Source organism: Apus apus, chromosome 16, assembly GCF_020740795.1.
Source record: "Apus apus isolate bApuApu2 chromosome 16, bApuApu2.pri.cur, whole genome shotgun sequence".
NCBI lineage: Eukaryota > Metazoa > Chordata > Aves > Apodiformes > Apodidae > Apus > Apus apus.
The window spans coordinates 11,276,708-11,299,211 of NC_067297.1; the positions used below are offsets into that span (position 1 = coordinate 11,276,708).

Here is a 22,504-nt window from a genome sequence, read left to right on the forward strand (position 1 = left end):
TCACAGCTGGGTAGAAAAAGATTGAGCAGGAAGAGGGAAATTTAGGGTGAAGAAATGGTAAAAATGCCTCTGCAGGAAGAGTGAGTTTCATGCCCTTTCCTTGAGCTATTTTCAGCCTTCCCTGGGCACACGTGACAGAGCAGGTTCCACACATCTGCAGCCAGAGCCTCCTGACCACAGGGAGCTGGGCTGAATCCCACAGGTGAGGGATGGAAAGACCAAAAACATTCCCTCTGGATGGGAAAGGGGCATTAGGGACCATGTAAATGGATAAGGAGGAGGAAGGAAACTCCAGATAGATCAGCATGACAGTTTGAGCATTTTATTATGATATATAAATTTTGTCTTCTTAAATTACTCTCTATGAGTTGAACAGGAAGGGATTATTGTGGAGGAGGGAATATACAAAAATAAAAGGATATTGTGAACTACTGCATCACCACATATACAACAGTACTTTACAAGCACTTAGAGAATCAGACTTACAAAAATAAAAAATATGACACATCCTTAAGCATTTCCACCAGTACTATGTTCGTTTCTTCCCTCTCTAACCTTCAAACACCTTTCATCCCCATCTTCAGGTCACAATTCACATGGTAGGACACTTTGCTTGTTCTGATGGTAACCACAGTAGCTGACAAGGAATTAGTGCCTTCCAAGACTTATCAATAGGTTATCAGACAGCTTTGGGGGAGGTGTCCAGAACAGATCCATTTGTGAGTGATGGGGTGATCCTCAGGGAGCACAGATTACCTAACAGTAGAAATGTGAATTTCCCACAAGATCCATCATTCCCTAGGAAGTGTTCCCCCGTCCCACACTGGGACAGGTCTGTGCATCTGTGCTTGATACACAGACTCCCCCACAAGCCTGGCAACACTGACACTCACACACTTCAGTGGGGCTGAATAACTGACAGGGGATGGATCTGGTTTTGTTTCAGCTCTAAAGAAGGCAAGGATGCTCTTTCCTGCTGGAAAAACTACAGTGGCTAAGTATCCTAGCTCACAGTGTTCACACACAGAACCATTCACCTCTAGATCAGATTCACACAGTCTTTAGTCCTCAGTTTGCTCCACAAAGTCCTTTTCATTAGCCTTCAGGTGACCTTTCCCATTATTTTTTAAGACACATTCAACATAAATAGTAAATAGCACTCACTTCTCTGACCAGCAGCTCACTCAAGCACTGCTATCAACACCCAAACCTCATTTTATCATTCCCAGAAAGTCTGCACCCAGGGTGCGAATCTGAATTTCACATTTAGAAAAGAAGAGTTGGCTTAGCAGGATGGAAAAAAAAAAAATTAAAGATAAAAGAAGCAGTAAACTGTTTTGGTCAAAGCTGCTCTCTGCGTTTTGTGCAAAGTATTCTGCAGATTCTGAAAGGTCAGTATTTAGGTAGAGTTCCCTCTTTCTGGCCCCAGATGCAATGACAGCAATGCAGGCAGACCAGCACAAGCAAGCCCTGCTGCATTCAGGGGCAAAAGGATGACAGGGATGAAGGGCAAACCCTGCACCTTTGAGATGGATAGGGACTTTCCATATGGAAAAAAAAACCAACAACACAACCTTCCCCTCCTCAAAACAGATGTCTTCTGAGAAAGTTTCTGCTCTCAAAAGTAACTTTTGAGGAAAAATAATTCCTGAAGGCAGAGCCTGACTACCTGTCAGGCTTACAGGACTGTGGGCAACAGGCACGTTCAGATCCTGGGGAGAAAGTGTGGAGCCACAGTCCCAGCTGCTCAAGGAAAGTCACCTTTCTCAGCAGCATTTCCATGATGGTCTATATTTATCATTTTTATCTTTAAGAAAATACACACGAACAAAGATCTCTTGGTTAAGAAGAATAATGTTCCATTTAAAACAAAACCACCTCTCTAGTGGGACTAATAATTCCTTTTAGAAGTACAGACATGCTACAAGTCAGGCACTTGGTGGCTGCTGGGAGTGATTCTTCATTGGCAACACACAAACACAAAATTCAGTTTCTGGTGTTTAAGCAAAACAAAAGTCATTGCTTTCCCCAGGCATGAGCAAGAGGAAATTTGGCTCTTCTACCATCGCCTAACCAGCCACAGGGATAGGATCAATAGGGACAGAGGGTGGGCAGGCAGTGTGGGATCTGTGCCCACATCAAGGTGAAAACCTAACGCTTTGGCTTTCTTTGTGCTCAGGAAAAACAAAGTCCTTTTCCAACACCAGCTTCCACTGAGAAGAAAAGCAGCTTGTGATGGACCCGTGAGAGTCATCGTATAAGAAGGTATTTAAAAAAAATTCTACAGATCTCAGGCACTTGGCAACATCACAATTTGGAGGTAGTCCAGGGTGGTAGCCCACCATGGCCTGTCCATGGCTACACAGCTCAGAGTGTGCTCAAAAGCTGAGAAACCCAAGCTCCCAGCTGGCTTTTTTTTCCTGACATGGCAAAACCAGAAAAGCTGCTTAAGCTCAATGGAGTAGGAGCATGTTAGGTCATTTCTAGTCTATTTGTAGAGAAAACAAAGCATGAAGCTTCAAAGAGGCCTGGCCTGGACGTGTGGGGCTGCAGCCCTCCACTGCACCCTCCTGGGGTCACAATGACCTGTGAGACTTTGCCCTAGCAGCCCCTGTCCCTGTGTGGTGAAAGCCCAGGATCTGGTTCAGGTCTCTCCCCTGGAGTTGTGTTCACACACTAGTGTTCTGCCTTTATTTTTTATTTTTTTGCCTCTTTATTTCTGTTGCCGCCAGCGTTCAGTAAGAACTAACAGCGGACAAAGTGGGCAGAAGCCTGCAGCTGGTCATGATAAAAGAGATTTTCTGGGGGAAACCTGTCCTGACCAGAGACCAGCGTGCTCAAAAACTGCAGCTTTGGGCTTGGAGCAGGGAAATAATCTGTTTAGAGGAGAAAAGCATGATGTATGGTCAGCATAGGGAGTCTCTGGCATCGCTTTGGCTTGGAGGTCAGCCTGTCTCCATGCTTGTTCACTGGAAGTGCCTGCAATCTAATCTAATCTAATCATGCAGGGATCTCCTGGGTGTGAGGACTGGCCCTGCTTTGGAACCTGGATTACACTATTGTTCAGCTTGGAAACCCACCCCCTTTGCTACAACCTCTCACAGGTGCATGGAGAGCCTTCTGCAGAGACAGCTCAGCTGCTGGTGAAGTGGCTGCTGCATTGCCTGGCTAAGTAGGAAACACCTGCACAGATTTGGGCTGGTGTACCCAGGAAGGCAGATGAGTGTTTCACTGGTCACAAGGCTCCCTCACCAGCACTTGGCAAATGGGACAGATCTCAAGAGGAGCTGGCAAGTAAGTGCATCACCAACTTGCACTGCACTGTGACCACACTCATCCAAGCTTCAGCTGCCCTGCTAACTCCTCAGCTCTTGTCTGCTGGAGCTCTGGGGAGAAAGGTTGCTTTGGGCATAATCATCTTTTTGAAGGCAGATGTTGCTTTTACAGGCTTTGATGCTGTCAGTGATGGCAAAATCTGACCAATAATAAACATAATCTTTGTTTCTGTGTTGCTAACAAGAATTCAACAGTAAGTGGGAGCCTTGGGAATCCTCTGAGAGATTTCTCCCTACCAAATCCTAACTCCCAAACAGAGGCAGAGTTCATCTCCAGTACTAATGATGCTTCAGCTGTCAGGATTTAAGTTTGTATATAAAGACCTGATATTTACCTCTGGTGGAAAAATTGTGCTTCATTTTAAACAAGAGAACTCTGCTTCATAAAGGTCACAGGTCTGCTCATATCTATGAATTGCCTTTTGAAACAGATGGAAAAAAGTATCTTTTAAAGTCACTAATTATATTATCTTTTTAAGTTTTTCAGCTTTTTATTTCTTTTAATCTTCATGAGTTGTGAGTCAACTGTTCTGGGCAACCAGCTATGTCTTGTTGATATTGTTAATAGGTTTTCTGACTTGGCTGCTCAGTTGTGTTCTGAAACAACTTGATCAGACTCGCAGCAAGTCAGGAACAAAATGGAAACTTTAGAAGAGGGAAAGCTGGAAATTAATTTCCGGAGCTGTGTGGTTATTTTCTAAGTCTGGGCTCTTCTGAGCAGCATACAAAAATTCTTGGTAAGATTTCTGGAGACAATTCCATGCCATTTGTAAAGGTTATATGTTTGCATGAACCCAGGCTCTTGAAGATTTTCAACAAGCTACCAAAGTGAAGAGATAACAGGAGAGGAGATTGAGTGGGGAATGGTTTGCCTTGGGATGGCTGTGGTGACTCTGTTTCTTGATCCTTTTGCAGTGACAGCTCAGCTGTTTGTGAAGTACCTGTTGAATTGCTGCAGCCTGGCTAATTAGGAAAAACCTGCATGGATTTGGGCTCTTCAATACTTCAAGCTCTACACTGAGAAAGTCTGGCTGATCCTCCACAGTCAGCAAAGCTGTCCACACCACAGGTATGGAAACTATTGAGAGGGTGAGCAACCTTGTCTTGAGTTAATCCTGCACTGGCTTCTCTGAAGCTAGATAGCATCTTCCTGTCTCTACAACACAGCAGAAACTCCAAAGGGTTGCAAGTGCGTAAAGATGTCTGTAAATTGGGTGTTTAAGACAACAAACAGTATGACACCCTTGGACTGACAGTACTTTTGAAAAAGGGCAGCGGGCTCCTCAATCTCTTGGACACGTTTAAAACAGCCCTTCAGGTATTCAGTTTCTTCAGTCTCCCCTGCATGCTTTTGGCTGGGCTCACAGAAGAGGTGGCCCGTGTATCAGGGTAGGGCTTTCTCCTATTTCATGATTGTCTGTACCTTGCTAGAGAAGATAAACATTTAGCTGCTAGTAAGAGCACCTCTTCCTCATTTGCTTGGTGACAGTCCTCTTCCCTCCCAGTAAATTAGGCCTGAGGTGACTGCAGTGTAATATTGCAGCAATCTTGCAGATGAGCTGTTGGAGCAAGCTGTGATGTACTGATACAAGTAATTGTCTCCTCTGCATTTAAGCTCTAAGAGACCTGGCTTGGTGTGTGCTGGGCAGACTGGATGCTGACTCCGCAGCTGATGTTCCCTTTGCAGAGATCAAAATAGCTCTGAAGGTTACAGTGAGTCTCATCTATGTGCTAGATGAGGGCTCACAAGGAAGGGCTCACAAGGCAGCACTCTGCTATGGGTAGTAGGGTCCTTTGTCATCTTGATTTCATCTAAACACAAGTCAAAAATAGATATGCTTGGAAAAAAAAAAAACAAACACCAAAATAAAATCCAGAACATGAATGTCGGGAACGTAGCAAAACACAAGCCAGCCTCTTGCTGATCAAAACCATCCCGTGCCCTGCAAGCCTCCTCCCAGCCAGTTCAGCCTCACCCAAAACAACGTGTTCTCCAGCCATTCATACTCAGTTGCCACCACTGAAGGGCCCAGCCAGAGACCCAGCAAAAGCCACAACCTCCTGGAGGTCACCAGGGTGCCAGCGGCCGGGCAGATCAGAGGGTCTCGCTGTAGATGCCGCACGGGCTGGTGTCCTGGCAGAGCTGCAGCTGCACGCTGGACGCAAACCAGCGCCTGGCACAGCCCAGGCTGTAGTTGAGGGTGGTCCTGTAAATGTTCTTGGCACGCTTAGGAAAGATGATGGTCGTGCTCTGAAACCTCAGTGGCTTCTGGCGGGGCTCAAAGATCAGTTGGGACTTGTAGTTCCGCCAGGTGCAGTTGGGAGCAGCGATGACCGTCTCGCTGTAGGTGGTGACGGTGGGGATGGGGCTGTAGAAGATGTCATCCCGATAGTGCTTCTCGGAGTCGTACTTCACCTCGGAGTTGCACCTGCAGAGGACAGCAAGGTATCAGGAACACAGCCCAGGCAGCAAAGGAGAGAAGATAGGCAGGGCTCTTCGCTATCCCTTTGGAGCTGGCAATGTAGATGACCTCTTACTGCACAGGTGCTGAGCAAGCTGCCAACCCTGCAACATAAAGCAGAGGGCCAAGAGGACTCCTTCCTGCTGGTGAACCTTGGTGGAACTCCAACTGGCTGGAAATCCATCTCAGCACTTCTGCAGTGCATGCACACAGAGGACCAAGCCTGCCTGATGGTGCCAGGGCAGAAAAGACCTTGTTGCACAGGCTCCAAGCAACTCGCTACCTCCTCTGGTTTCCCCCATGGGCCCCACTAGGGGCTCAGCCCTGAGCACTACACTGGAGGCAAATGCCCTGTTAGCAAAGGATGTCAAGAGGTGGTGAAACCCCTCAGCTGGAGTAGGTCAGAGGCTGAGGAATGGACATTCATCCATGGACTGTGCAGGAAAAGCTTGAACTCCCAGGAAAATTCTAGATCCAGCCTTTCCCTGAGCATTTTTAACAAGCACAGCCATGCAGCATCCACTTGAAATGCTGAGTGTCCCTGTGAAAGAAAGGTCCCCTGATAATTGACTCACAGTAGGTCCCACCACCCTCCCTCCTGCTAGTGTTAGACCTTGGGGGTGTCACTGCCCAGAGACCAGGCTGGATAGATGCTGCTGGTGGGCCATGGGCATAGGATGCCACAAAGATCCCTGGCCATGGGGAGCAGCAGGACTCTCACTGGTTCTTCCCGCTCCCCAAACGCTCCTCCAGCAACCAGCAGCCAAGGAATGTGCAGCTCCACGTAAAAAAAAAAAGATTAAAAACTGGGTGTGTGCTTGTCATTACCTCCACCCGGAGGGGGGTTGACTGATTGTGCAGCACATGTAACCGGAGCTCCTGCAATGTCCTGTGCACAGCCAGGGTGTGAGCAAGCTGCTCAGCACACATCAAACAACCGCCGATGTCATCACCACAAAAACAGGCCCGCCAGCAGTTCCTCAGCAAGCAGAGATTTACTGGGGTACATTTCCAGAGAGACGTTTGCAGAGGTGGAAGGGGTGGAAATTGGGCTTGCAGTCCTCCCACCCTCCCTGCCCCAAGCTGTGTGTAACTGCTCCATGTTTTTGGCAGCAAAAGAAGAGCAGAGACCAACATTTATCCATCAGCCACAGCACCAGCCCCACAGGAGGTCAGAACATCTCCAGCACTGGCTTGAGGGACCATCTTCTCACAAAGAGCTCATTCTGTTGCTGTGGGCTGGTTAAATGTTGGTTTCTCTGCTGCAAATGCTAACAAAAACAGGTGCCAGTTATGAAGGTGTTGCTCCTTCTGATGCTACAAGTCAGCAGGGAACAGGATGAAGACCATAAGGTTAAACAGGGGAGGCCATCAAGCCCACAGACAGTAATGGTTTTCTCTCATAGTCTTGGAAGGAAAAGCCTTCTTCTCTTACAAGCTCCTTCCAGTTCTTCTCTCTACCTCTGCTGCTGACAGTGTATTTAGTTCAGGCATTACTCTCCCAACCATCCCCCTATTCCCATCAAAATAACAATTCCCATTGGTAAACCTTTTAAAATTTTTTTTGCAGAAGTAGAAGCACCAGGAGAAAGACAGAATTCTGCACCTACCCACCCAATCCCATCTGTACCTGATTTCCTGCACAGGCTCAGGGCTGACCTCAATGCTTTCTCCAAAAAACACAGGGTACATTCGAGGCCTTATCTCTGGTGTGGATGGGTTCAGGAGCAGGTAAGGCATCTGCAGGGCAGAAGAGAACAGCAAGTGTTGGGACACAACACATGGGGCTGGCACAGTTCATCATGTGTCCTGGCTGGCAGCTAAGCAGCCACCAGCAGCACATTCAGCAGGGGTAGGAGACACCAGTGCCTCCAACCTTGCTAAACTCCTCTCCTCACAAGTCCCATTGGAGACACTGCAGGTGACAGGCTCTTCGGCAAGGAGAACAGGTGACTGTGGCTTCATCAGTACCAACTTTGTTTCATGCAAGCTGAGCTTGCCTTGCTTGCACTCTCAGCACCATCCCCTCACACTCCCTGTCTTTTCCAGGTTTGTAGCAGGGCCCCAGGTCAGCAGTGTGTCCATCACTCTTCTCCATGTTCAAAGGGACCACTCAAAAGGACCGCTGTCAGGATGCCAAAAAACACCCTTAGGATGGTTGGCAGAGAACAGGGCCATTAACCCCCCTCCTCACACAGACAAGCCTTGCACAAGCTTTACATTCAAGATGCCTTGACTTTCTGATCAATTACAGATCAACTGATCAACTTCCAGCTCCCAGGGCTGATGTGATGCAACAGGCTGCTCTCCACCCACCAGTACCACCCTCTCCACCTCCCTCTGCCCAGCACATCACCAAGGTAAGTGACTGCCCAGATCTCTGGCACTCCATGCTGCAGCATCTGTTAAATTTAGCCCTTCCTTTCCTTCTTCCTTTCTTATTTCTCATAGGAATTGCAACAGATTGAGGGTTTTCCTTAGCACTGATGTTGCTTTCACTGTTACGAATTAACAAGTCTTGTGAAGACTTAAGAGTGTACCAGGTTGGAGAAGTGCTGTCTGATGTAACACAGAAATAGGATCTCAGCCTGCTGACTTAAAGGATGTAGGTCTGCTTAAGTTATATATATATTCTGAAAATAATGTATCCCTTGCAGCAAGGGAAGTGGTAGCCTTGCTGTTGCTGAAGTCTCTCTGCCAAAACTGGCTGTCGTGCTCCAAGGGACACTCTAGTTAACCATGCACAAGGGAGTGTGGGGTGAGACACTGGGGTACCTTGTGGCCTCTGCAATGCAAGAAACCAGTTTCAAACCAGGACTTTTTAATTAATGGAGCTGCTCCAGTTAATTATACAAAAAACTGGATATTTAAGACTAATTAGACCCTGAAGTTACTTACTCTGACCAGTTGTCACAGTCCAGCTCTCTACACTGCTCTGCTCACCACGAAAATGAGTAATCCCACTTCTGTATACTGGAGTGCTCTTAAACATCAGTTCCTACATATTGGGATCCTGTGTCTGGACCAAGCCCAGCAGCTAATTAAGCCTAATCCTACCCTCCTGGAAAAATGTCATTGCAGGTTTTGGTCCCTGCCACCACTTTTCTGTCAGCAGAAATTTATGACATGCAGGGACACAGGGCATCTTTAGAGGAGATGGCTGGCATCCTCTGTGCAGGGTTGGAAAGTCTCTAGATGGCTGAAAAGCTCATGGAGTTTTTCCATTTCCTTTTTTTCCATGCATAGGCCATATGTGCTAGAATGACAGCTGTATTTCATCAGTGTAAGTCAGTACAATCCACTGACAGTAGCTGAGGATACAGCTCTTGTACTGGCTTGCCCTTCCCGTATCATCCCTTTCCACTTTCCCCAGAATCTTTTGGTTGGGTGGTACAGGAGGGAACACTGGATCTGTGACCTGGTTCCTACTGGCAGTGCTGGGTAAGGTACCTGCAGCTTGTGCCCTACCCTGTACAACATGCAGGTCTCCAAATGCTCACCAGCTTATTCTTCCAGCTGGTGTTAACTGGCAAAGCTTTGCCAAGGCCACTCAACAGCATCAGCTCCCACCAGACAAGGTCTGGTTTTCTCTAGTGGCTTGGGCTTTCTGCCTCAGGCTAAGGCAAAAAATGTCATTGCTTCATCTGAATTCACTGAGTCCTTCAATTCTGTGTCCCAAAGCCACAGAGCTGTTTACTCTTTCAATACTGAAATAACCTGGCACTTTACTACTGTGTTAAACTGTCAAGCAAAATGGCCAACCCCTCTTTTTGACTGACTATTTCTGTTCCATTGTTAAAAAAGGACAGAATTTGCATAGGTCGGGGGGGGGCAAGGAGAAAAGAAGGGGAACAAAAAAAAGAGTTATGTTCACCCTCACTACCAAGCACTGGCCAAAAAGCAAAGTTCACTCCTGGATTGCTTTCAACACTCTTGACAGGGGAGGGCAAGGGCAGCCTTTCTGCTCGTAAATAAAGCTCTTTGCTTCTGAAATGTGAATTGTTTAGATCAGACAAGCCTTAGTTCACAAGGGTGCAGATCTCTGGCTTTTAGTGCCTGCACATGGCCAGAGCTCTTTCTAAAGACATCTTGTGCATGAGGAGAGGTTCATTGGGGTGAGGGAGTCAAACACCATGTGCACATGCATTCGTGGGCTCTGCACGTAACAGGCGGGCTGGCCTTTTGGGGGTTCAGCCTGCAAAGAGATGCAGACTGCTTTAACCAGTGAAGGCAGAAAGGCCGGGGATGTGTCCCCCTCCTTCAGGAGACTGTTCTCTTGCTCTTTATGCCCCTGTGGTCACACTTGACATTGGCAAAACTCCACCTGAGAACCTGCCTTCTTTTTATATTGTGCCTACAAGAGAGGTCTTGTCCAAAAGGCATCAAACTGGTCTCTGCTTGCACGTGAGGTGAGAAAATTATCCCCTCTGATCCCCTCTTTGAAAAGCTCAGCTCAGCAAAAGGTGTTTCCAGCTTCCCAGATGAAACACTGAACTTCTGCAGGGCAGAAAGGTGGGCCTTTTCCTGCAATATGAGAAGCAGACCTAAAGGTACGAACACCTCTTAGTGGAAAATATTTGAATGTCCTATTTTTACCATGAACTAGAACTCTCAGCACAAGATAATGTTGACTTATAAGTGACTTGGGTTTTTCTATCCCATCCTGAAGACAAGGTGGCTGACCAGGGTGCAGCTTTGCAACAGGTTGTGAAGGGAAAGCCTCTTGCAGTTATAGTTGTTTTTCAGAGGGCATTCACTCAAGTCCATGCCCAGCCCCATGCTCCTCTGTGTGATCCATCAGCCTAAGAAAGAGCATCTGGAATGCTCTGCACTCCCACCTTTCTTCCATGCCCTACTTTTGGGGAGTCTTTGCAAGGCTCACCTTGGCTGGAGAGGAACAATAGTTCTTTTTGAGTGTAACCAGCAAGTTGGTGGTTTGCTGTTTCCCGTAACAGGTAAAATAAGTGATAGCCACCAAAGACAGTTTCACACTCTGGCACCAGTCACCCAAATAATGAAGAGGGAGAACAGAACTGGTAAGGCTCTTCTATCCCAGCTTCTAAACAACAGATGTTTTCAGGCCATGCTGCCAAAACTGATTGCAAACTTAGAAAACCAGAAAAAAGGTTGGGAGGCACTGGTCTGTTTCACCTCGTGATGTTCTGAAATATCTGCTCATGCACCTCACCTGCAGTTGGGAAGCAAGGATATGAGCTTTCCAAAAGATTTGTCTTTGGGGCTGAAATGTTATATGCTTGGCACATGTCAAAAGCTGACTTTCTGGCAAGAGTCTGACACCAGCTCCTTCCAATCTGTCTTAAGGTAAATACAAACAAAAATGTTCTGCCTGTCAAAAAAAGTACTGACTCAATTCTTTTTCCTTCTGCACAAGAACAGTTGAAAGAAGAGGAACACTGGACTGCTGAGCTCCCTTGAGAAAATTATGATCCTTGGCACATTTCTAGCAATCACTCAGCGATCTCCAGACACTTCACAAACAAGGCAAGTTTCTTTATGGCCCTGCACCACAGATGGGCTGGCAGGAACACTACTGGGATCCCTGATGGTGAAGAGGAGCAACCCACATGTATTTACACCAGGCTGTCCACATGTGATCCACAGTCAAGGTCTGTCTATCCTAAGAACAAGCCCTGGGGTTGCTGTGCTGGGAGGATACAGCTGGGACCTGCTTAATCTGTCCCCAGGAACTGGAGCTGTGCTGCTACTTACCAAATGCAGCTCCATAAAAGCCACCACAACCTTGTCATCTTTATGCAGGGAGGAGTCTAGTAGTCCAGGAAGGTTGTGGAGGAGAAAGGGAAGATAATTGGAGAGATGAAAAAGTGCCCTCAAAACAGAGCCAAGTAAAAAATTAAGCAGTGAATGTGCTATCATTTTTATTTCCTTCCAGTACATAATTTGTTTCAACCAGCAAAGGGTTACAGTGTTATTAAAAAGCTGAAGTGCTTTCTTGTTTGGCTGCATTTTTCTCTCTGTCTTTACTCTGAAGCCTTTCAGGCATGTAACAGCCTGGGCAGCTAAACTCTGCTTTTCTCAAGGAGTACATAGATAAACCCAGATAAAACTGGTTGCTGAACGGAATTCCACATACAGCTAATGAACAGCACTTCCTTTATGGAATAAGTATTAGGAGGGGGGCTCTTTAGGACAGACACGTGTCCTTCAGCTCCATCTCATTGGTTTGTACCTGCCCCAAGTGCCACCTCAGTGACTGGTTCTTGGGGTTTTTTTGCTTGCAGAGCTCTGAATAATGGCAAAAATAATATGGTGGGCAGAATAAGGCTGTTTTACCACTAATAATTGTGTAGAGTCAGTGGGCTCTGTTAAGATACTTTTCATTTGGGGTAACTTACAAGAATGGAAGCAGGGTTATCAAATAATAAACAAAGATGAGGAAAGAAATGCCAAGAAACTGGCCTGAAATATACTAACTACTCTTTAGCTTCCAAATTCCAGTCAGCAAAGCAAAGCAAAATAAATTTAAAAAAAAAATTAAAAAATGAAATGAATGTGACTTGAAATAAATAAACCCCAAAAAAAACCTTTCCCCAGAGAGCGAGAAAAGACCAGAACTGATGGACTCCTTTTGCTACGGTCAGTATGTGGAAGGTACCAAGATGTGGCGTTAGATCTCTGGGGACTGTAAGGGGAAATGGTTTTTCAAGCACCAGGACTACAAACAGGACACAGCTTCCCAAATTCCCAGCTCCTAACTTAGCTAAGGCATAAGCAAATCTTTCACCACATTTTCCCACTATGGTAACATGTCAGGTCCATGAAAATGTCACTTGACTCAGCTGTTATTTACAGCTATAATGAAAGATCTGGCTGAGTTATTTGACACACATCTACATTCCCTGCTCCAGCTGATAAGCAATATTTGTTTAACAGACCATTTATTTTCCCAACATCTTCACATATTGCACATTATGAGTAATTTATACTAGAGCCGGATGAGATTATATTTGGAGGTGATAACAGTAAATGCAGACCTCAGGTAGAAAGCAGGGCTTTATTATTTCACAGAGTTAGATCCTTCCTGCCTATCTCATTCTTTCTTTCCAGTGGGAAGTGTGTGCTGCTTTGCTGAGTGTCCACTGCATTAATGGAAACTAAACAGCTAGAAGACACAACCCCAGATAAAGCTGCATTCTTCAGAGATGATGATTCCACTCTGACCATCTCCCTGCTCTGACCATCTCCCTGATCTGCCCAGCAGGGATGTCTGTCACAGTCTGCAGAGGCCCAGAGCTGTTCCTCCTCCTTCACTGCTGGTGTTGAACCAAGGAGGAAGAGCTGGTGTGTGCTCAGACCTGGAGGGGGCTGAGGGACAAGGGACAGCCAGGTGGGGTTGGCCTTTGCCAGGCACCAGACAGAGGCATGAAACTGAAACCACTGCCAAACCCTGCAGGGTAATTCCTGCAGGATCCTGTCCTGTGGGAGCAGTTCACAAGTGGGTCAGGATGCCGGGCTGCAAATGCCAACCCTGCAGGCAAGCCCTGCTGCTGTTCCAGATGGGTGCCTGGCTCCCTGCACAGGCCTGGGGCTTTCCCCAGAGCTGATGGGATCCATGTGGGCTTGGAGAATCATGTCACCTGCTTTGTGTGCGGGCTGCAAGCTGGCTCAGGTTGGGGGTGCTGGGCCTTTCTCTCACGTGTGCTTTCACTGTAAGTGCTGGCAGGTCTGGAGGTCACATATAGCCTGGAAACCCTTTGGTGGCCACGTTCCCCACCCAGAAGACAGTCCTGGTGTGCTTTCAGTGTAGCATGAGGTGCTGGCTCTGTGGCTCAAGAACTCTTCAAAATGCAGCATGTCAGGAAGAGGTGTTTTATCGGTTTTGTTTTGGTTTGGTTTAGTATCAGCCATAAATCCAACAGATCCACACGTGCAGCTCCGGATCCCATTGTTGGAACCATGCCTGTGAAGGCTGTGCCAAGGGGCAAGCTATGGTCCTCCTCTGCACTTGAGATGAAGCTCCAGTCTCCTCCCACCACACCAGACTGACTCTGGCACCACACTGTTGTCCAACACAGCTCCTGAATGTAAGTAGAAATCCCCTACGTGGGGGCATTCACCTGACAGCTGATCCACTGGGATAGAGTCCTACAGAAGTCAGTGCACAGTGAGGCAGGTTGAGTCTTTCAAATGAAAAGGAATTTGTTGCAGTGGTAACAGTCCTGGGGAGGGACAAGAAGTCTGCTGCTTCAAGAAGGCACCACTGATAGTTCTGCACACAAATGTGATCCTGATCTCCCCTGACAGCCACTGGGAGTTATGCTCTTGAATGGAAAGCACTTATTTCAGCACAGCCCCAAAGCAGTTCTTCTAGCCTGAAACTATATCCCAGGGCAAGAAGAGGGAAAACTCTAAGCAGATCTTGCTACTTTGATGTAATTTTGTTCCCTAAGCTTCCAGCAACTGCTTTTTTGTGCATATTGTTAGAGATTCATTTAATTGCATTTAAGTTCCTTTTGACCCAGTGTTGCACACAAAGCCTTGAGAATTCAGTGACCCAAGTCCTAAGAACCAATTTAATCATGTTTCAGATTGAAAAGGCAGAACTAGGTAAAAGTCACCTTGTATTTTTATTAGGATATTTGCACTTAAGGACAAAACAATTGACAAATTCCCCACGTGGACTTTATTTGAAGAAATAAAAGCCAATTTCTCCTGCACTGCAATTAAAATGGGGAAAAAAAAAAAAAAGTCCCTAAATGGTGTTGAACTTGTGGTATTTATGACTCTGGCCCTAAATTGCCTTTCATATTTTCTTGGATCCCAACACTGTAGCCAAATTGGCTGGTTAAATGTGAATAAATGGCGCATTGTCTTTGAAACAAAGTCGTGCTTATTAAAGAGAAAAGAGTTTACTTTTTCAGAGTCACAGTTAATAACACAAGGCAGGGACAGTGTGGATTTTACACAAGAGAAAGTCTTCTGTAAATGCAGGCAATCTCATTTTAGTCTGTATGAAAAGAGCTATCCCAGAGCACAAAAAAATCTCCAACATATTTGTGAAGCTGGGGGGAAATAGCTGACTGCAAAGGAAGGCAACTGGGTTTAGATTGGTGATTTGGATAGGTCTGGAGTAAGGAATAGTATGAATTACTTCCCACAGATCTGGAATGTTGTTTTCTTCACCTGACAGCAATTTATTGTAACTGTACGTACTAGAATTTTGGCCATTAGTGACTAAGCTTATATATGGTTTTATAGTACTGTAACACAAAGAGTGCAGGCTCCATTCCTGGCTCTGTCACGTTTATAAACAAAACAAACACTAATAAGTGATTTTAAAAAGCTTGCCTTGGTGTGCAAATAGCTGCTATTATTGATTTGCCAATTCTGCATGCTCTGATGAACAGCAGAGTAGTAGAGCTAAACAGAAGCATATTCATGGATTGCATAATTGCTCATAGATTTGCAAGTCCTTGTTAAATGGCAAGATTAAAGCTAATTAGACACTGAAATTTAGCAGTATGAAGAAAGAAATGCTCTCCATATTTTTCCTGCTTTCTTAGTAACAGCTGCAAGTACAGTATTTGCAGGGTGGAAATGAGAAGTTAAACTCTCTGTACAGTCAAATAGAGGGGAAGTTCCTATTTACTTCATTATTTTGCAGTGTACTAAACAGCCTGAGTTAAAGGGCAGTCCTGCACCACTCCAAATTATACAGTCAAACTGGTTTCAGTGTTAGGATCTCTGTAACCTCCTGTACCTATTAGGGGCATGGGAATATACAAAACCCTTCCCTCTAACAGCAGGAGCCCAGGGCTACCCATGCTGCTGCAATGTGATACAGACTTTGGAAACATCTACAGTGTGAGTTCATTTGAAATGTGTAAAATTTCCATTTATGATTAAAATGAATCTAATTTTGCCTTACACAGACCATAGGAATTACTTCCTTTCTGTAGAAGTCAAGCACTATACCTCTCAGTCCTAACAGCCCAAAAGCTGGAATAGGTTTTTCTTGTGCTCCTTCATCTTTGATATCTAAAGCCTTTCTTGGGAGGAATGGTGGCCAACTGTCATATTACTAGAATGGAGGCTGTCAAATCCCCATTTCAGAGCTTTGCAGATACCTACCCCCAGCTGTTTTCTGGTCCAGCAAGCCTTCATTCATCTTCCTCCCACATTTTATTTTAGAAATACACAGCAACAGCCTGATCAGAGGTGTGAGGGTAGCTCTTTGTACATAAACAGTCCCACCAAGATGGCACACACAACCCAGGCATCTGCAGGTAAGGCTCCCTCTTTGGAACCACAGCGTTAGCAGATTTGACTTTCGTAATTAACACCTCACACCCTACCCACAGGAGGCTGGTGAGAAGGAGTCATTGTTCGTGGGGAACGTTTTGGCATGTTTGGGAGTAAAAGGCAGTTTTAAATAATATGATAAAATAGCCTTAGAGCCTGAGAAAGTAAACGAAGGTGTGAGAAGTCATTGCAAAATGTCTTTGAATTCTCACTAATCCATAGGTAGATACATTTTTCCCATGGAAAGATTTGTGCTGCAGTTTTTATCCCATATAGAAGCCAATTAACTGTGTTGAAAACACCTACAAGTGTATTTTATATGTGTTAAAGAAAATTTGAAAGATCCCTGGGGAAGAACTTTAATCATCCTTTTAAAACCTCCACCACCCTTGCATATGCTCTGAACTTTGTGTTTTAAAAACAGTTTTTATAGCTAAGGGACAGAAAGGAACAAAATAAAGCAGAATAGTAGTCATAATAAATCTACCCAAATCCTACTCCACAATCAACCCCTTCACTGGCACTGTGTCAGGCTAACAAATCTGCAGTGCTTCTGCCAGCTGTCTGAGCTTGCAAACCACTAACCCTCCAGCACACAAACCTTCCACACAGACCCATGCCACAAAAGCTCACTCCAGCTAAGGGCAGCAGCACACAGCCTTCCCCAGACCCTGTCTCCACACCAACTCCCCGGACAGACATCCGTACCCTGCCCCGAGTTAATGGACAGTTTTGTCTTTCTTGCAGAGGGCTCCAGCAAACGTGGCTCCACGCTCCTGACCAAACAAACGTGGGATGCTGGAGTGTCAGGATGGCTGGCAGCCAGACTGCCCTGCCTGGGCCCGGGCAGATGCAGGACCAACCTGTACCGGGCAGGACAGCGTCACTGGGAAGCAGTTACACTTTTCTGTTCTTAAGGTAGGCAGGGGAGCCTGTTTCAGACCTGGGCTTTACTCCCACACCGTTATTAGTGTCTACCCAGCCAAACTGCGGCCGCTTCTGCGAGTGCATCGGAAAACCCCAGGCCAGCACCGGGCCGGCCCCTTGCCTGGGCACACCAGCGGCAGTGCCAGTGCCGAGCTGCAGCCACTGGGCACAAGCAGCCCGGGAGAGCCCGTGTCCACCAGTGCAGGCACTGAGCAGGGACACAGCCCAGCGGCGCCCCAGTCCATGGGCAAAAGCTCCTCTTTCCTTGCTGCCCCCCATTCCAGGGCCCGGCCAGTCTTTCGCCCCCCCCAGGACCCGCAGTGGACAGAGCCCAGTGCCCAGGGTTTGGCTCTTACCACTCTGCCGTCCTTGGCGTCTCGACGGTGCCCCGGGGCTGGGGGGTCCGCGCCGCTGCTGCCCCCGGCTCGGCCCTCGCCAGGCGAGAGAGAGTAGAAAGGGGGGCTGGGGCTGGGGGGCAGCCCCGAGTCCGGGCTGTCCAGCAAGCCTTCCCGGCTCTTCTCCTTCAGGCTCTCGTCCATCCCTTGCAGCTGTAGGTGACCTACCATGTCTGGGGGGCAGCGAGGGGGCCGCAGCGGGAGAAAACCCTCCAGCGCTGCCCGCCGCGGAGGGAGGGAAGGGGAAAGGAGCCCCCCCTGAGTCCCGGCCGCCGCCACCAGCCTGCCGGAGCCCGTGCCGAGGCTGCTGCGGGGGGCAGCGCCTGCATCAGCCGGACCGGGCTGTCCCGGCCGCCTTACCCTCCACCCGGCCCCGCGTCCCGCCCGCCCCCTGCCCGTCAGGCAGCGCCCGGGAAGGGAGGAAAGGCCCGATCCCCCCGCCCGAGCCCCGCGGGGGATGCGGGGGATGCGGCCGTTCACGCGCGGCGGAGCCCGGGCGGCCCCGCCGCCAGGGAGCGCTGGGGGCGGCGGGGAGCGGGGCCGTGCGGGCCGCGCCGCTGCACAGCCCGCGGCACAGCCTGCTGCCCGCCCGCCGCCTCCCGGCCGCCCATTTATCCGGAGAGGGTGGGAGGGGAGCCGGGGAGCGCCCTCCCCTTCCCCCGGTCCCCCGGCTCTGCCCCGGTCGCTCAGTTCCAGGCGCTTCCCGGGCCGGGAGCGCGTTTGGCGCCCGCCGCGCAGCCCGTGCCCCCGCCTGCCGCCCCCGGGGGGACCTGCGGCGACCCCCGCACGCGGCGCTGCCCGCGGAACTGGGGCCTTCCCCCTCACCCGCCGTCGCGGAGCGGTGGTTTCCCTCCACCGATTTCCTTGATTTCTGGTTTTCCCTTCACTTCTGCACGGTTTTTACCTCAGTTCCGTCAGATTTTAACCTCAGTTCTGATTTTCATCCTTTCACCCTCTCACTCGCTAAAGCAGCTCTTCTCCTCTGTGTCAAGGCGAGGGGGCAAGAGGGAAGAGCTCAAGAGCCACCATCCCTCTTTGCTTCGAAGTGGCAGTCTTGGCCTCTGGGATGTGCATGCCCACCATGACCTCTGGTTGGCCGCACCATCGTGGCAGCCCTTCCTTCTGCTTACTGCAGCAATCTCCTTGTAGGGCTGGCTCCACAGCTGCTAGTCTGCAGCCACCGAGCTGGCCTCCCTATCCTGGCCATCGTGTGTTTGTGGCCACCACAGATGCAATGGGAGGGCATCCCAAAGCCCAGCACAGCCGCTAGCTGGGAGGCGTGGTGTGTGCCAGGGGCTCTGCTGGCCCTGAGGGGAGCGGAGAGTCCACGCCAACCCTTGGGGTTTGGAGAAGTAAGAAACGTTTAAACAGGTCATGCTTGCAGAAGCTGATATGGACCACTATTGCACAATAACTGGCTGACATTAATGTTACCTTGTCTGCAGCCTTAGTTATGTTTTTCTCATCACATTTTCTCTCTACGTAAGAGTTCAGACGGTGAGAAATTTGGGGCCGGCCTAGTAGGCCCTACAGCTCAGCCCTGCAGAGCTTTGTTTGCAGCAAATAGGTTTCTGTGGAAAACTTGGAATCCAACTGGCTGCTTCCTCTTGGTCAGAGCTGTTGGCTACCACTCAGCAGCACAGGATTACACCTGTTTGTGCTACAAAACCAACAAATGCAGCATTTGTTATGGCAGCTGATGACAATATTAGAGTTCTGGTATTGTACCTAGGGATGAAGACTTTGATACTCAAGGCCTCAAGATGGAAGCCCGCAAGATGGCACAAAGTCCTCAGAGGCTAGATTTGATCCTAAAAGGGCCCACGCTCCATCCTGAGGGAGTGGGTCACATTGTATGGTGGTAGGTGAACTCTCTAGCTAATGAAACTGGATTTGTTTAGGCTTATTCTTGCTCAAGTCAAAAGGAAAGGCTGAGGATGCCCAAATCCACCCTTGACTGAAATGAGGGGCCCTCCTCGGAGTGACTGACGCGATCTGTATGCACCGAGCTGTGCAAAGGAATGTCACTGATTTATAAATGTCAAACAGGCACCGAGCAGCCCACACATGAACCTCTGTGAATTCCTACCTCTGACCCGCTCATCGTCGGCTCCAGCAGCCACACAGGCTGATTTAGAGCCCCTTACTTGTAAGGGCTCTAATGTCTCACACAGGCTGTGGCTGATCTGAAAATGTCAAAGGGGACTGAAGGTCAAAATTTCCATAAATTAGGCCCTGGCTTGCTACCTATCATGTAATAGGATTCTCCAGCCAGTTAACACTGTGAACTCAGGCTTCAGCACAGCAGTTGCCCTGCAGCCCTGTTCCCCTGCCCCTCTCCTGATCTGGGGAGACCACATGTGTGAGGGAAAGAAGCATCTTCAGAGCTGCTTTCTTCCAAGAAGGAAAAAGAAGCAGGACAACAGGACACTGAACAGGGGTGAGTGATCTATCCTTTACTCCTAAGGAGGTACATTTTAGCTTGGGGAGTATCTGGGGGGAAGACTGTTTTTTTCTGATTCTTGTTTTGAGAAGCTACAATCCAGTTTTTCTTAGAGCTACATAATGTATATTTCTCATGGTAAATTTCAGTACAATATATGTGTTTAGCACAGAAGTGGGTGTTCATAGGTTAAGGTTTGCTGAGCTCTAAACAGTTCAAACACTGTGCACTGCTGAGCATCTCCAAACATTTGTAGGGAAATTGACTTCACTCATTACTGGCAGAACTGCTGGGTTCTGCAGAGCATATGTGTGCACATATTATGGTGGTATTCTTATTGTTGTTGTTATCTTTGTGAAAGTTAGTAGTGGGTTGCTCACCTGTCTTGATGGCTGTGATAGAAATGACTCATTCTTTGGTCAAAAAGTCCTTTTGGAGCCACAGTATCCGGCTCTTGGCCAGTGAAAATTTGCCTGGATGGGAGCTCAGTGAAAGGATACAGTGCACAGCCACAGATGTGTGTATGGGGTAGTAGAAAAAGACCTGTTGAAACAGGACATAAATATTGCATGGTGCCCTACCAAAGGAGAAAACCATCGAGTGTGGGATTTTCAGCTGAGGCCATGTTGCTCTACTGAAATCCTCCTTAGTTTAGCAATTCTTAATTTGCTAGAAGAAATCACTAGGGACTGGTACATTCCTGTGTCTTGGCTTGGGAACAGGGAAAGTGGGCCCTTGTATGTATGGTGGGACAAGGAGGAAGAAAAAGTCTGGAGGGCAAGTTTTTTGAAGCAGCTGAATGTGGACAGACAGGTGCAAATCCAGTGGTACAAGGGCAGCAGTGTGTGAAGGTATAGGCTGTGGGACAGAGGCATCCACTACCAGAACTAACTCTGAAGGAATGACTCTGCCTAGCTGGGAATTTGAGTGTTAAAAAACCACACAGACAAAACAATAAATTAGGAGTCAAGTAGAAGAAAACTGGGGAGAAATCCCACAGAACTTTATCCGTTAAGATTCGCTCTCAGGCAGAGGTGTAATTCTGACATCAATTAGAGAGGGCTTTATGAAGCACATTTCTCAGATCTTCTCCAACTTTTTTTCATTGGTCTACTTCGTTAGAAAACACAATCCCTAGACCCAGTCCTGAAATGGGTAGATAAACACATGTGAGGAAACCCCTGTGCTTTGCTGGGAGCTGTAGGGACTGGGTGCTGCTCAGGAGCAGAGACTTGCTGTGTACCAGGCTGGTGATACCACACATGGCATTGACACTTCTTCTTAGGTAAAGCGCAGAGCATCAGGGATGCAATGTGATCTGCACCGTGGCTCACCAAGCTCCATTCAGTTGTATTTGAAGTTTCCAGGTGAGGCTTTACAAACCAAAATCTGCTGAGAGCTATGTGGTCTTCAGAGATCCATCAGTTAAGTGCTGTGACTTCATCCACATGCTTGGATGTTTGCTTTTCTTTGCTACTGGCTGCCTTGCTAAGTGCTGTGGGCACTTCTCTGGCACTTCTCTCACTGGTCATTTTCCTGGGATCCCTTTGCAGCCTCTCTGCAGCCTTCCACTCTCCTCTGGCCTTCTTCCCTATCTCCAGTCTCCAGGCTCTCTCTCTGGGCTCCTGTATCCAGCACAACTGTGCTACAATATCCAGCAGCCCTTTATGGCCCTGAATATCCCACTATTAAGATTCATCCTGCATGGTGGATCGAAATGCACAAAATGATGCAGCAGAGGTGGGAAGTCATAAGAGGGGGATTGTGTGGGAAGTGGGGGCAGGAACCCAGATAGCCTACCTGGTGTGAGCAGCCCTACTTCTGGATAAAAGTCAGTATCCCTCCTTGAATCCAGTGCGATTCAACTCTCTCCATGCTTTGATGAGTCCTCTACCTCCTGTTTTCCTGGCTATTCTCTAGATTTGAGTACTTGAGGAATCTGCCATCCCACAGACATGGCAGAATGTCAGCATCACGTGCTAAGTTTCCTTCCACTGCTGCCAGGCTTGAAAGACAAGTACAGTGAGGGAAGAAGGAGACAGGATACAAACACCTACATCAGGACTTTTTCTGAAACAGGCTGGGTGGCGAAATGGGAAGAATGCTTGGAATGTCCATTCTGGTTCACTGTCGAACCTGATCCTTCAGAACACCCGCAGCATAACTAGTCCCAATAAGAGTGGCTTGGGCCACACTTGGATGTAACTATGCTCTTTGGGTCCTTCCAAAGAGATGCAGCCTCTCCTCACTGCAATGTGTTCCTGACAGTAGAGCTGAAAGGCACCAAAGCAGCATCATCCCTCAGGGGAATGTGACCAGAGATCATGACTCAGGTATGTCAGGCCCAGGTCAAATTTGCCTGGCACCTCATAGAGTTGTTCATCTCGGCCCCAAATGATCCAGAGTAGAAGGGTGACATACTGCTGCTTACTGCACAGGTCCAGGTGATGATACAAAGAGCAGAAAGTACATCCATAGTGCTGGACCTGGAAACCAGCATGGCAGAGTTCAAATCGAAGGAACCTTCCTGCTTGAAAAGCAGAGGCCGTTTATCAAGAGACAAAATCACCTCCTGAGAGGTCTACTCATTTATATTTAGACAGCCCCAGAATCAGAAATGTTTTTGAACTGGACTGGGAGTTTTGGCTGTCTGGTCCAGTG

The 22,504-nt window shown here is 47.9% G+C and overlaps 1 protein-coding gene across 1 annotated transcript; it reads right to left on the reverse strand.

Annotated features, from left to right (window-relative positions):
- Positions 1 to 302: 302 nt before the first annotated feature.
- Positions 303 to 17,755, reverse strand: RFLNA (refilin A). The gene is made up of 3 exons (XM_051634334.1): positions 17,362 to 17,755; positions 7,428 to 7,537; positions 303 to 5,764 (listed from the first exon to the last, which is right to left on the reverse strand). The coding sequence occupies exons 1-3, from the start codon at positions 17,569 to 17,571 to the stop codon at positions 5,431 to 5,433; spliced, it is 654 nt and encodes a 217-aa protein (XP_051490294.1). The 5' UTR covers positions 17,572 to 17,755; the 3' UTR covers positions 303 to 5,430.
- Positions 17,756 to 22,504: the final 4,749 nt, after the last annotated feature.

Excerpts from the sequence above, each read along its gene's own strand:
- RFLNA (XM_051634334.1), bottom strand. The coding sequence starts at position 17,571 with ATGGTAGGTCACCTACAGCTGCAAGGGATGGACGAGAGCCTGAAGGAG. Across the intron at positions 7,538-17,361 it reads ACGCCAAGGACGGCAGAGTG|ATGCCTTACCTGCTCCTGAA; the intron begins GTAAGAGCCAAA and ends TCTGCCCTGCAG. Across the intron at positions 5,765-7,427 it reads GAGCCTGTGCAGGAAATCAG|GTGCAACTCCGAGGTGAAGT; the intron begins GTACAGATGGGA and ends TGTCCTCTGCAG.